Genomic DNA, 13,719 nt, shown 5'->3' with positions numbered 1-13,719 from the left:
CTGCCAAGACTACCAAATTAGCCCGCAAGAGGGCACCATTAGGACTTTAGGAACAATATTAGTTTCTTGCTTTCTTCCTCATTTGCTTTGTATTAGTTCCTGAGTGCACATACCATATCTTTATGTTCCTGAAGATGGCAATGTGACATTGCCGAAATATAGAAGTTATTCATTAAAGTTACCTTTAATTAATATACTTTATATGCGTTGTTAATTCTGTAAACTAATTACCAGTTATGTCTAACCAACGTATAAGTCTTGCTACTAGAACCCTTGAGGGTACATGGCAGGAATTTGATGATGATGATGATTAATTATTTCATTGTGCTGTTTTCACTCCATTAAACTTGAAGATCAAACTTTTATCATTTATTTGTTTCTAATAAATATACTGAAATAGCATTTTGCTTTTCATGAAATTTTAGTTAATAGGTAAGGGATTACATAATTTTTGAGGAATGGGGATAAAAATGGAGAAAACATTTATGGATCAATTCTAACATGGCCTAGCTTGCATGATGATTTTTTTAACCCCTGCTAAGTGCTGTTGTTACCTCTTTACTTTATAGTTGCATTATGGAAAGCTGTTTTTTTAAAGAGTTTCACTTGATACTAAAGAGCATGTTCAGTTTCTCTTAACATTATTTTATCTTTAGATATATAATCATTTTAAGAGACTGGCTGCTGCAGCAGAAGGTGGCTCTCCAACATGTGATTATTCTCCAGAAGTAAGTTACAACAGGAATGATAGTGAAAACACATCAGCTTGTGCTACAGAAAATAACATCAGTGCAGTGATTTCAGAAGAAGACACTCCTATACGTCGTAAGGTAATATACCCTGTTAACTTTTCAAGAATGGCTCCTTCACTCCATGTGTTTTAGATAAATTGCAAATTATTATCCTGTTTTACATCATAAATGTTTTGATTTATCTCACTAATTTATACATAATTTATCTCACTTATTTTGATAACTACAAAAAACACCATAATTAGAGAAATTTCTGTGCTTATGTATTCACTGATAATATCAAATCTTCATTTTTAATGATTCCATCTCTAACACCATCTGTTCATGCTTCTAATTTTTCTTATGACTGATATTTCTAGCTTCATAGTATGAGTTTTGAATACTGTAAAATATATTAGCCCTTCAACTGATATGTAGACTTTTGTAGTTTCGTATATACGAAGGTAGTCTGAAAAGTTCTCGGCCTAACAATGAAAAAACAGATTTATAATTTCAAAATTATTTTTATTTTTCAACATAATCTCCCTTAAGACTAATATATTTATACCAGCGATGCTTCAGTGCCATTATCCCATCCCTGTAGTGGTTCTCAGTAAGAGAATCTGCAAAATACCTCTCTACAGCTTCAATCACTTCTTGATTCGAAGAAAAACCCTGACCAGCAAGGAAGAGTTTTAGTTTTGGGAAGAGAGAGAAGTCAGAGGGAGCCAAATCTGGGGTATAGGGTGGATGTTCCAACAATTCATAGTGTAGATTCCTTAATTTTTCCATTGCCAAAACATCTTTGTGGGCAGGTGCATTGTCCTGATGAAAGATGATTTTTTTTCTTCTGCAAACCAGGTCTTTTCTCATGAATTTTTTTCATCTAGTCTGGTTAAAAGTTCAGAATAATATTCCTCGGTTATTGTTTTACCCTTTTCAACATGATTAATAAACAAAATCCCTTTAGCATGCCAAAACACCGACCTATGACCTTTCCTGCTGATGGAACCAACTTTGCCTTCTTTGATGCTGAACAACCGGCTTCTATCCACTGTTTTGACTGCTGTTTGGATTCTGGTGTGTAATGGTGAATCCAAGTCTCATCCATAGGAATAAATTAATGCACAAAATCAGTTTTCTTGTTAAAACACTTCAAGCAGTGTTCAGAGATTTTCATGCAAGTGAGTTATTGATCTGCTGTGAGCAAGCGTGCACCCATCTTGCACAAATCTTTTTCATTTGCAATTCTTCATGCAAAATATATCCTACACATTCTTTAAATGCTTATAGTCTCAGCAATTTCATGATTTCTGGTGTTGTTACACTTTTTAGTTGTACTTCACATGGATCATCTTTAAGGCTGGTACAGCCACGTTTAAACTCAGTAGCCCATTTTTGTTGAAAACGAAGGAGAAGAGCGCCCATAAACTTTTATGAACTTCAAATTTATATATTATATAATAAATTTATATAATAAATTTTGTTGTTTACCCTTCTTTTACAAAGAATTTTATAACTGCACAATATTCAATTTTATCCATTTCAAGGGATACAGACAACACTTTTGCTTCAGTCAGCTGTATAAAACAAATTACTTGATAGAATGACTAGCAATTTCACATGGATGTTTTAACAGATGTACAAACTTACAAAAAAAAAAAAATCTTGCCGATAATGTTGCCATCTATGGTCGAGGCCGAGAACGTTTCAGATGAACTCGTACAGTTCAATGTATGTACAAGATTTCTTCCTGCTTCAAAGTATGCAATTAGTAACAACATTCACAAAATCATTCCTCTACAAAATTTGTATAGAAAAAGATATGTGCTATTTATTGCTTTTAATTATTCAGTATTCGCAATAAAATTTGTAATAATTCTCTTGCTGATTGATACAACATTTCTCTATTTTGTAAAGGAGTTCCATCAACCTTTCCTTGGCAAACAATTATGGTATGCAAGAGTTAGCTGAAATCAATGAATCTCTCACCAAGAATCATTCAGATCATTTGTGTTCTTTAAAAGATTACATGAAAAATAGATTTTCAGGTTTATATTCTTGTGAAATGAAGCTATGGATATATAACTTCCAGTTGGATGAGATGGCGGGTGTGCTAGTGATGAAATTCAACAACTCATAGAATTGAAATTTAACAAATAATACAAATATAAATTTTGAAAAATTCAAATGACTGAGTTGTGGAGATCAAAAACAACTAAATTTCTTTATCCAACAATGTGGTCTGAAATGGCCAACATACTTTGCTTGCCGTTGTCTTATATGGTTGAAAGTGGTTTTAGTTCAGTAAATGAAATATTAACATAAAAAAGAAGCAGAATGTCTCCTCTTGAACACATATCCCTGTGTTCAAGAGGAGACATTAGAATTAAACTTACTAACATCATGCCGAACACTGAAATTTAGCTAATGATTGAATGTAGAATTAAAACACAAATATAATTTACTTGATTACCAAGTGAAAAAAAATTTCAACAACTCTAAATTGTACATATTTGGTCTGATGTATTAAAATAAAGAACTTTTATTATTAAAAGACCAGAAGATAAATGATAAAATATACAAAGAGCCAACAAGTTTCACTAGCCACTGTCTAGCATTTTCAAGGCTGAACTGGTGTGAAAACAAATGCATTAAGTTACATTTCAAACATACACTTTAGTAACTGTTAGGCCGTTACATTTGATCATTCTGTTTGAAGGTGTGCATGTGTTCGAAAGCTTCAGTCGGATTCCGGTACACGACCACATGTTGTGTAGTTTTTTGCATATTGTAATTCTGTCGAGCTGAGAGAGATGATGAGATTTTTCCATATGTCTTTAAGAATAATACCCTGATTTCTATTTAAAGTATTGCTTGTGCGTAGTACCACAGCTGCTTCTTTTAAAGTTCTGTATCTGTAGTCATTCTTGATGTAAGGCATAGAACTGTTTTTCCAATCTATAACATGATTTGATGTTGAGAAATGATGAGCTAAACCAGATGTGATGATTCTATTATGATTGACATCCCCCACATGTTCCTTCTGTCTTATTTCAAAACTTGAAGAAAGGTACCTCATCTTTAGGTGATCTTAAGATTTGTCTGATCATGGTAGTTGGTTTAAAAACCACTCTGATGTTATGAGCTTTTAACATTCTCGCCAATTTTGTGGAAACTGAATCAATATATGGAATGACAGCTGTGGACACATACTGGGATGCCGTAACACGTTGGTGGTGGTTGTCTTTAAATAGCCATTTGTTTAAAATGTTAGAAGGGTATCCATTAAGAGATAGTGTTAGCTATTAGTGACAGTTCTCTCTGCACATCTGTTTCTTTTGAAATAGACTTTAAGGCTCTATTACGGAGCATGTGAATGATCCTGTGTTTTTGTGATCTATGATGGTTGGACGAATAATGTAGATATCTACCAGTATCTGTGGGTTTCTTGTAAATGGAGAGAAGATAACAATTTCCAACTAGTGAAACTTGTTGGCTCTTTGTATATTTTATCATTTATCTTCTGGTCTTTTAATAATAAAAGTTCTTTATTTCAACAACTCTGTCTGATCCAGAGTATTTTAGAAATATGATGATACTATTTTGCTACTTGAGTGTGGAAAAGATATGAATTCTATATCGATTTAACTTCAGTATCTTCCTGGGTGTAACTTCTGCTGAGGAGGTCTCAATAAAAGTCAACTGGCTTGAGTAGTGATCCTTCTCATAATGCATAGTAATATGCACGTCCAAAATGAAGTGTGCTTTGCATTATGTGATACTAAGGCAGTTGATGTGAAGTTAACATTTGTTATATACAAGTAACCAATTGTGAAAATATCTGCACACAGTTTGTTTACAGTTTGTACACTGGTGCCAAACACTCCAGGATCATTCAGTTTGCAGACTATAGGCGTAATCCAGTCATACTATACCTTTAGGTTCCAAACCACCATTGTACAGCAAATCATTTCCTTTTTATTATTATTTTATTTTATTTTATTTTTTTGCACTTGTAGATGGATGTAATGGTTTAATAACATTTTTAAGCAATTATATAGATGCATAACTGACATAGCATTTATTTACGTCAGTTACGCTAACAAAAAAATTTACATTAATTTTCCAAACAAAAATGTTAAACATTGCAGGATCAATCATCTTTTCATTTCTCTGTATACTTTTTTTTATATAAAATAGGCAAATTAGTCTGTGCTTTGCATCTAATGTAATAGGAATTTATGACACTGGAAGCAACATTACACTTAGAATGTACACTTTGATTTTTATTTGCCATTATTACCAATAATAAAATGATAGTTATAAAATAGTTTATAATTCACAGCAAAATACCGATACACAGAACAGTGACGTCATAAACAAAAGGAGTCAAAAAAATCTGTGCATTGGTTGATTCACAGTAGCATCATGTCACTAAAATCTGTCATGAGCAAATGTGGCTTTGTATAAGTGGTCATTGGTTTATAGTTGAAAATCTTCATATGAGCGGATTGTTGTAAGGCAAGGCCTTACTTTCATAGGTCTAGATTGTATCAAGTCTAAAACATAAGACATTTGTGTATCAGAACATCAGACTTTCTTATTCAAGTTCCTTGATATGCAAGATAGAGTAGTAAGGATGGCTAATGAAACATGAGCATATTATAGATGATGAAATTGTTTTTTTATCCATTTCTTTCTCTGACAAATCTGCAAAAGAATCGCATAAGTCATTCAGATATTATACTGCATAGAAATCATATCACTGATAGCAGTAAAGCAGCACTTTATATATTCAAGCAAGGTAATGAATATTGTAAACACTGGACTTGTGGGTAAAGAAATATCATAAACAGTCCCCTGAGAAAATATTAGGGAAGGGTATAGAATTGCTTTCAACTTCTGGCATGAGGCAAAAAAAAAAAAATACCTTCAATAAACATGACCATCCTCATCCTTTTTCTCACTGTGACTTGACTTCATGTCTACATAATCAAACATTAGGTTTACTATAGATTTAAGACAATGATATTCCACAGTGTTTTTAATGTAGTTTGCTGTGGAAATTAAGGTTTATTCCAAACACTTAGAGCAAGTTTTATTTAATGGCGTTCTTTCATTTATATTTTTTTAAATATTTTTATAATTAAAAAAAAAAACATAAATGGATGGAACACATTCAAAGAATGAAAACAGAAAGATTACCAAAACCAGCCTTAAAGTACAAGCCATTAGGAAAAAGAAAACCAGGACGTCCTCTTAAACGATTCAACGATGACTTCTAAGGCCAGAACAGGCCATGCTAGGCCCTAAATCTTTGATATGCATGATGATGATAATTTTTTTTTTTGAGTTCACTCTTTAGTTTTGTTTCCTGTCCTTAAAGCACAGTTTTAAAAATGCATTTATATTTTTCTTCTAGAATAATTATAAATTATGTTTATAAACATAGCTGCTTTTTTTTATTTAATCTTATGTTGCTCAAAAGAATATTGTTTAATCATTTGCACAGAAGCAAGTAAAAAGGAATAAAAAAAAGTTATCCCAAGATGTGTCACCACTTTTAGCAGAGAATGATATGGAACCACCAACCAAAAGACCTAGTCTTGAAAAACAACTAGAAAGTACCATAACAGAAAGTGCTTTCAAACCTTTTGATTACAGTCACAGTGACTTCAGCAGTTTTAAAGGTATTTTGAACATTCAATATTTGTTAATAGCATTAAACTTCTTTTATAGAAAGATATAGTAGTACTCTTACGATAGTCTGTATTTATATCATTTACGTCGGTAATTTACTTTTTCATCTGCGTACTAATTGTTTGATTCTCCTTAATACAAAATATTTGAATACAGTCAGCTTTCTGCAGCATGGTATTTATACATCAATGTTTCAACTGTTCATGAGAATTTTGTTTTGTTAATTGACATAATAGCACAGAAAAAAATATTTATAGTGGAAGGTTTGCTATACTGAATTTCCCATAGAACAGCACGATGCTATTGAACTTTGAAGAAGACATATTGTTTATAATGAATTAATATTCTACAGCAGTGTTTGTAGTATTAAGGCATGACTGTGGTATAGTAGTGTACTAATTACCTATCAAAAATTTTAAGATTGTTAACTACTAAGAATGCATACTATCCCATATTTTTATAATGGAGGATTATATTTCTAGGAACTTGTACTAATAATAAGCAAGTAATTGGAATACTGAGGTTAGTTATATTCTTAATATTATCTCAGCCATCTCACTTTTGTATCAGATGTCATTATCATGGGGATAGGAATTGTTCTACTGTGTTGGCCCAATGAATGAATTTGCCATAATGTGAATAATAATTTGGTCATTAAAATGGGAGGCTCAAAACTATTTTAATGTTTGCAGTTCTTCCAGTAAATTCTCATTACAGCAAATTCATAAGTCCACAAAAATAGTTATAGTGGATAACTATTTTTGTTATGTTTTTTTTTTTTTTTTTCGTTTTGTTTTGCTATAATGAATTTCTTTTAGCATATCATTCTCCTTTTCTCTCTCTCTCTCTCTCTCTCTGTGCAGTTTTTTTTGATCAGAACGTAAGTTTGTTATAGTGAGTGGCTACTTCATTACGTTTGCTATAGCGAGGGTGAACAGTAATAAAATAATTGTGTGGTGTCAGGATTTTCCTTTAGTATAACTGATAGGTATCTGAATGTGTGTGACTAGATTGTTGATTTAGGTATTTTGATATTCATTTCAAGTTGTAGCTTGAAATGAATATCAAATTGGCAGTATCATAAATATGATTGGATAATGGGAGTATGGAGTGTGTGATCCAAAAAGTGAAGCATAAGTCTTTAAGTACTACAAATATGAAACCAGTTACACTAGTAAAATACAAGAGAGGATAACTTGGGCTTACTAGTGTGTGTGTACACTATAATTGTATGTCAGTACAGGTAATTCCTGACTTTTCAAGTTAATTCATTCCTAGCACAAACTCATAAAGTGGGAATTTATTTCCCATAGACTTAATGTTAAAAACAAATTGCATTCCCCTGTGAAATTTGATCATAGTAATGTCAAATAAAGGTCAACAAAACGATAGTTTATGTTCAAATGATGTCTTATTGATTCAAAGAAATTAAAACATAGCCTTTAAAATCATCATCAAATTCCTGAATGTACCTTCAAGGGGTGTACAGGATATGTTAGTACTACATGAAAAATTTACATCATACTGATAGTAAAGAATATTTATTTTTCATCAAATGCATGCGCGTTGATGGTTTTATCTTTCTTTTGTGTTTCTTTTTATTAACATCACTCTCTACTGTGGTTAATTTCTTTTGGCTTACTGTACGGTATTAATAAGATGGATAAATGTGAAACAAGATAAGACAGCAAAAATGATGAGCAACAAAAACCACTCTTTATAACATCAACATAGTAATGGTTTGAGGTTATGTAAGATGTGAGATGCTCTTCCATGCCTAAATGCACTGTATAGCTATACGTGTGGTTTGAAATGCCATATTTATATTTGGTATTCATTTACAATTAACATCCATATTTTCAATTTTTTGTTGATGCATGATATTTGAAGAAAATAACTCGTAAAGTGGGAATTGCCTGGATATTTAAAAAAAAAAAAAAAAAACAGATTCAGAACAACACATGGGGCAATTCAAAATCCTCTCATATTCTCTAAATAGGATCAAAACAGTCTTTAAGATGAGCATTTTTAAAATTTAATTATAAATGAGCATTTTATGTGAGAACTGATGTGCATATTCTTATTGTGAGACATTTTTAGCATAATGAAATAAACTCAATAGAATTGAAGATAGCTACTGTCAATCTAAAAAAAATCTCAGTGGAGAAGAAATGGAGCTTGCAGAAGAATAAAGAAAAACAAAAGAGGACTTGCACAGACAAATTATTTCCATATTCAAATGTCTGTAGCCATTAATAACACTATTGAAATATTTGTTTTGCTAGCATCAACACTTACACACACTGAAATGATACATGGGCAAAAGAAAAATCATTCCAAGCATTAAAAATATGACTGTTGCTCTTCTTGTGAAACTAATAAAATTTTAATAGAAATTAAAATTTTATTAAACTTGGCTTGGGATTTGTTTTGAAAGACTGCAGAAACGTCAAGAGATGAGTCAAACTGAGAAGAGAAAAAAGATTGTGTGAATAAATGAGAGAAAGGGGACAAGGAGATATTTATTATGGTGATTATATGATAAGAGGAGTACTTCAAGAAAGCATGACAAAATCTTATTTTCTCAGTTCCAGAATTATTATTAGTGATGCTGTCAGAATGCAGAAGGACAACGTGAAATAATTGATGTTTTGGATAACACCAATGACCTGAGAGGCAAGAAGCCTCTCAGGATCATCAACGTCCCAACCATGTCACTAAACCATAGAAACATCAATAGAAAATCAAAACAAGTAGAACATCACAAGCTGCAATTAATACATCACTTTTTCTTGGTAGGAGGATGTGAAAGTTATTGGCAAAAGTGAAAAAGAAGAGCAGCAGGGTGAAGTATTTAAGTCTTGAGGAAGGCAATGGTAGAAAATTAAACAATATCCAGTAATTGAATTAAAATTTGAATTGAGGAAGGCGATGGTAGAAAATTAAACAATATCCAGTAAGCAAAGGCTGATGTAGATACAGGAGATTAGAACCTTTGTCTTGCTGAACAAAAGAATTATTGATGACACAAATGAAAATAATTTGATGTGTGAAATTTGGAGTTAGAAAAGGCTGAGAAATGTTTAAAAAAACTTAAACAGCAGAAAAAAATAAGAGTAGAAGAATAAAAGACAAGATGCAGAAATTTATTATTCATGACATCTTGCTACGATGTCAGTGAATAATAAAGTAAGTTGATAAGGGGGGGGGGAAATATATGATTATGGTGATTCTGCTTATAGATAGTCACGATTTTGAGCTTTCTGGGAACAAAAATTAAGGATGTGATGAATGCAATTGTGAAGCAGAAAGGCAAAGTAAACGAGGATAGCGCTGATAGGAACAAATGATTTTAAGTAGTGGTGTTGGATTCTGATTATATAGAGATTGGAGTAATTATTATTTGTTTCAGAATCCAACATGATCTTCCATCACATAGGCTAGACTTGTAAATATTATTTAATGTAATTAACTTGTTTATAATTTAATATTCATATAACTGCTTTAATTTTATCTAATATTTAATAAATTAATCAAAGATATATGTATTAATAATGAAAAGACTGTATTAAATATTATTAAGCTATTTTATTTATTACTATGTTAATATTATAAGACTTTGTATTTGATAATTTAACTGCGCATTAATTGAAATGTAAATATTCTCTATTTATTCCTGTTTGTAGAAGTTTAACGTTATGCAATAGCTCAATTTTATTATATTTTGTTTGTTGTCACGGAGACGTATGTAATTGAGCGAGCACGTTTTGGAACACCACGTGAGGAGAAGGTTTATTGAAAAGAGTTTTAGAAAGAAATCACAAGAATAATTTAGGCGGGAAGAATGGATATAAAAAGGGAAGAACGCTGAAAATATAGAGAGATTAGATAGATTAAGAGAGAGAGAAAGGAGAGGATTGGCATTAGGTTGGAATCGGAGCATTCAGCATTCGGGAATCACAGTGCAATAGTAGCGAGTCGGCAAGTCACTCAAGCAGCTAAATAAAGTCTACTAGTTGAGAGATGGCTAGCTAATAAATTGTAGAATAACAATTATAGCTACGGAAGACAGCTGAGTGACTACTAAATAGACTAGCGATATTTGAGCTGAGATTCAATTTCAGGGCCGACCTTTCAAGGACATACAGAACCTTGAAGCAAAGTACAGAGTTATTAGCGAATAGTAGAGGCTGTAAAGTTGAAGTTTACCGTTAGCTGTGCTTAGAAATATATTGCCTAAAGAATTAAATGAATGCAGGAATGAACAGCTGTGCATATATAAAACCTCAAGTTAAGGAATTATTGTGTATTGCCTTAATTCATAAGAGATCAGTAGTATTTCATGCAAGAATGTTTGTTTATGTGTATAGTGACCGATGATTAATTCAGTTATTGCTTAGAAGATTTATTTAATGAGTGCCGTATAATGTTTAAAGTGTTTACAGTTATAAAAAGTGTTTACGTATAAGTAGAAGAAGAAAAAAAGATTTTCGGTAAGATTATTCCAACCATTAATATTTCTATACAGAGAAGTGTGTGAGTTTCATCCTAGAATTTCCTTATATTAACAGTAACTATTGGTGAGAATTAATTGAAGTGTAAAATTAAAAGTGTTTCTTTGTGAAGAAGTGTGTTACTGCAATTTTTATTGTATTTGGAACTTAAGGAACTGCAAGAAGACTGTACTAGAGATAACAGATTTACCATTGTCTGAGTTTGTATGATTGTACTTATCAGAGAAGTTAAAATGTTTGTGATATCTTAATTACTGATTTAAAATTAAGTGTAAAATTTGTGATTTTAAAATTAAATGTTTGTTTTTGTTAATTAAAAGTTGCATTTTGCCTGAATCTCTTTTACTGCACCGTTCATAAAATATTCGAACCAAAGCGGGTGAATTAAGTAAGTCAAATATACTCGGCCTATATATATATATATTAATAACATATTAAGGAGAAATAGTTGAGGATTGATTTTTCTTCAATTCTTGAACTAATTCAGATATAGAGTGGCGCAGTCAATAAATATAAATTTTTCTATATTTGTATTAGAAATCGACTAGCAACTATTTTTTGTTTAAGAACATCGTAGTGACTAACAAGTCGGATCCAAAGTATAGATTGAGACGAAGTAGGTTCCAACAGTGGTAAATAGTAGTGTGAGAGAGTATTTTTTTTTTTTTTTATTTTTATATGAAAGGATTGCTGAAAGTGAAAATTATTAGTCTGTTACTCAGATGTGATAATATACTGAGTTAAGAAAGAGGGCTATGATTGCAAATGATTTTATGTGCAGGCTGTGTAGACAAAATGGATATGGTGATTTGTATGGAATGAGTCGGATGATGAAACAGTTTCAGAGAAACAATCATCATGGGAGGAATGGTGAGGAAGTGCAGTTTAGGTATGCAGACATGATAATGTTATAAATGTTGATAAGCAGAATTACGAATCTAGTAGTAAAGGGGTAGGCATGTTTTTGGTTTTTTCAGTGGGGGGGGAAGAAACTTGCCCAACTGGGCCAAGAAGACTGCAAATCCAGGAGGTATTTTGATCTGTTATGTCTCTATACACATATGCCAGGAGCATCAAGAATAAAGAGATTGAATTGGTAGCAATGCTGTACCCTAAGATTGTTTGCATCAGTGAAACCTGGCTCTCAGTCAGATGTAGGAGATGCCACATGAAAGACTATTGCATAAATTTGAAGGATATGAGATTGTAATATTATTATGTGGCACCTCCAGGGAGTCCAAGGACTCATCGAGGGAGGGCACACTGCTTCACTAAATACATCTCTTCCTCTCCACTACTACTTAATTCTCCAACTAGGACACTACTACCATCAATGCCATTTATCGTCCATCATCACCAACAACAGTATTTTTTGTCTATAAATTGTATGTGTCCTGAAGCAGATTTGTCTGTACGCAGGATGAAAAACCCGAGTTTCTGGGAGAAAAACCCTGCTACCACTGTATGAGATCAGCTAACTCACCTTCAACTGAAAAAGCCCATATAAGGATTCCTCTCGTCACAACAAGAATTGAACCCAGGTCTTTTTCGATCTTCCACTATTCTTCCAATTGCGCTGTGGTGGCTAATATAAACTATTGACTTTGAATAAGCAGATGACTCGTGAACGGTTATCATAAAGTGGCATGTGGGAAGCGGGATGAATCTGCCAAATTTGTGGCCAGTGGTATTTCCCAGGAATCAGTCATTAGTCCATTGTTGTTCATTCTATACATTAATGATAGTGGGAAGAGCCTGACAAGTGATTTTTGGTTGTTTGCTAATGGTGCAAAGATATGTAGGGGCCATCAGAAATACTACTGATATATAACACTTACAGCATGATTTTAATATACTGGAACTGCAGGTTAATAATGTTACACCTGATATCTTAAGAATGTAGAATTCTCAGCTATCATGGTGTAACATGAAGAATAAATAAATTAAAAACCCTGCAAAAATATATATATATATATAATAATAGATGAATTATTTAAAAGAAAAAGAAAGATTCTTGCATCCAATAAAATATATAAAAAATAAAGGTGTTTGTTAAACTAACTAACAAAAGAAAGAATATATTAATATTGTGATATGATTTAAAAGAGAAATTTTAACTAAATAAGACAGAAAAGGATTAGCATAAGAGATGGTATGTGAGAGGCTAGAGATTAAAATATTAAGTGAATTCGTAGAAAAAGTTTGGAAAGGGGATTAAGTTAGAGGCTAGCGGAAGAAAAACAACAGACTATCGCAGACAGGGCCGATTTCCGGATTGAGACATCGTTTGGCTCGCTGACCAAAGGACGTTTGGCAGAAAAACACCACCCTAATTGGTCGGTGAAGTAAAATCAAGAAGGGGGCGGAGAAAATAAATTAAAAAAGGTGCCGTTAAGAGAGCAGGTATAAAAGGGTTGGAAACCCCCACCACCACCACCACAGGGCTTTTTTGGTTTTTGTTTTGGTTCTGTTCTCTACGAGCTCCGTGGCATAGGTTTCACGCGGTTTTCCTGAGTGGAAATTGGAGTTATATCTCCGTCGTCACAACATGGAAACAAAAGTGAGCGGGATTTTGATTCCAGATTTCCTATGTAAGAAGCGAAGAATGCCATAGAGTCAAAGAAAAGGAAACATATTCTTTGTGTTTACATCAGTGACAACCACGAGAAAGGGAAAGCTGTAAAGATATCGATATCCACGTCGCGAGTTGCACAGCCGTCATATAGATGATTCAAAGTGTGTCCTGAATTACGAAAGTTTAAGACCGTGTA

The 13,719-nt window shown here is 32.5% G+C and overlaps 1 protein-coding gene across 1 annotated transcript in view; it reads left to right on the top strand.

Annotated features, from left to right (window-relative positions):
• Rrp6 (exosome component Rrp6) overlaps nucleotides 1-13,719 on the top strand; it is a 251,754-nt gene that overhangs the window by 214,965 nt on the left and 23,070 nt on the right. Inside the window, exons 18-19 of the mRNA XM_090393930.1 lie at nucleotides 657-830; nucleotides 6,247-6,424. Coding sequence (XP_090250056.1) covers nucleotides 657-830; nucleotides 6,247-6,424 — 352 coding nt within the window. The remainder of the gene's footprint in view (nucleotides 1-656; nucleotides 831-6,246; nucleotides 6,425-13,719) is intronic.

Source organism: Typopeltis vanoorti, chromosome 6, assembly GCF_054136105.1.
Source record: "Typopeltis vanoorti isolate ZY-2024b chromosome 6, IOZ_Tvanoo_1.0, whole genome shotgun sequence".
In the NCBI taxonomy this organism is placed as follows: Eukaryota; Metazoa; Arthropoda; class Arachnida; order Uropygi; family Thelyphonidae; genus Typopeltis; species Typopeltis vanoorti.
The sequence above is the reverse complement of the archived record's forward strand: the minus strand, read 5'-3'. Positions and strand labels throughout refer to the sequence as shown.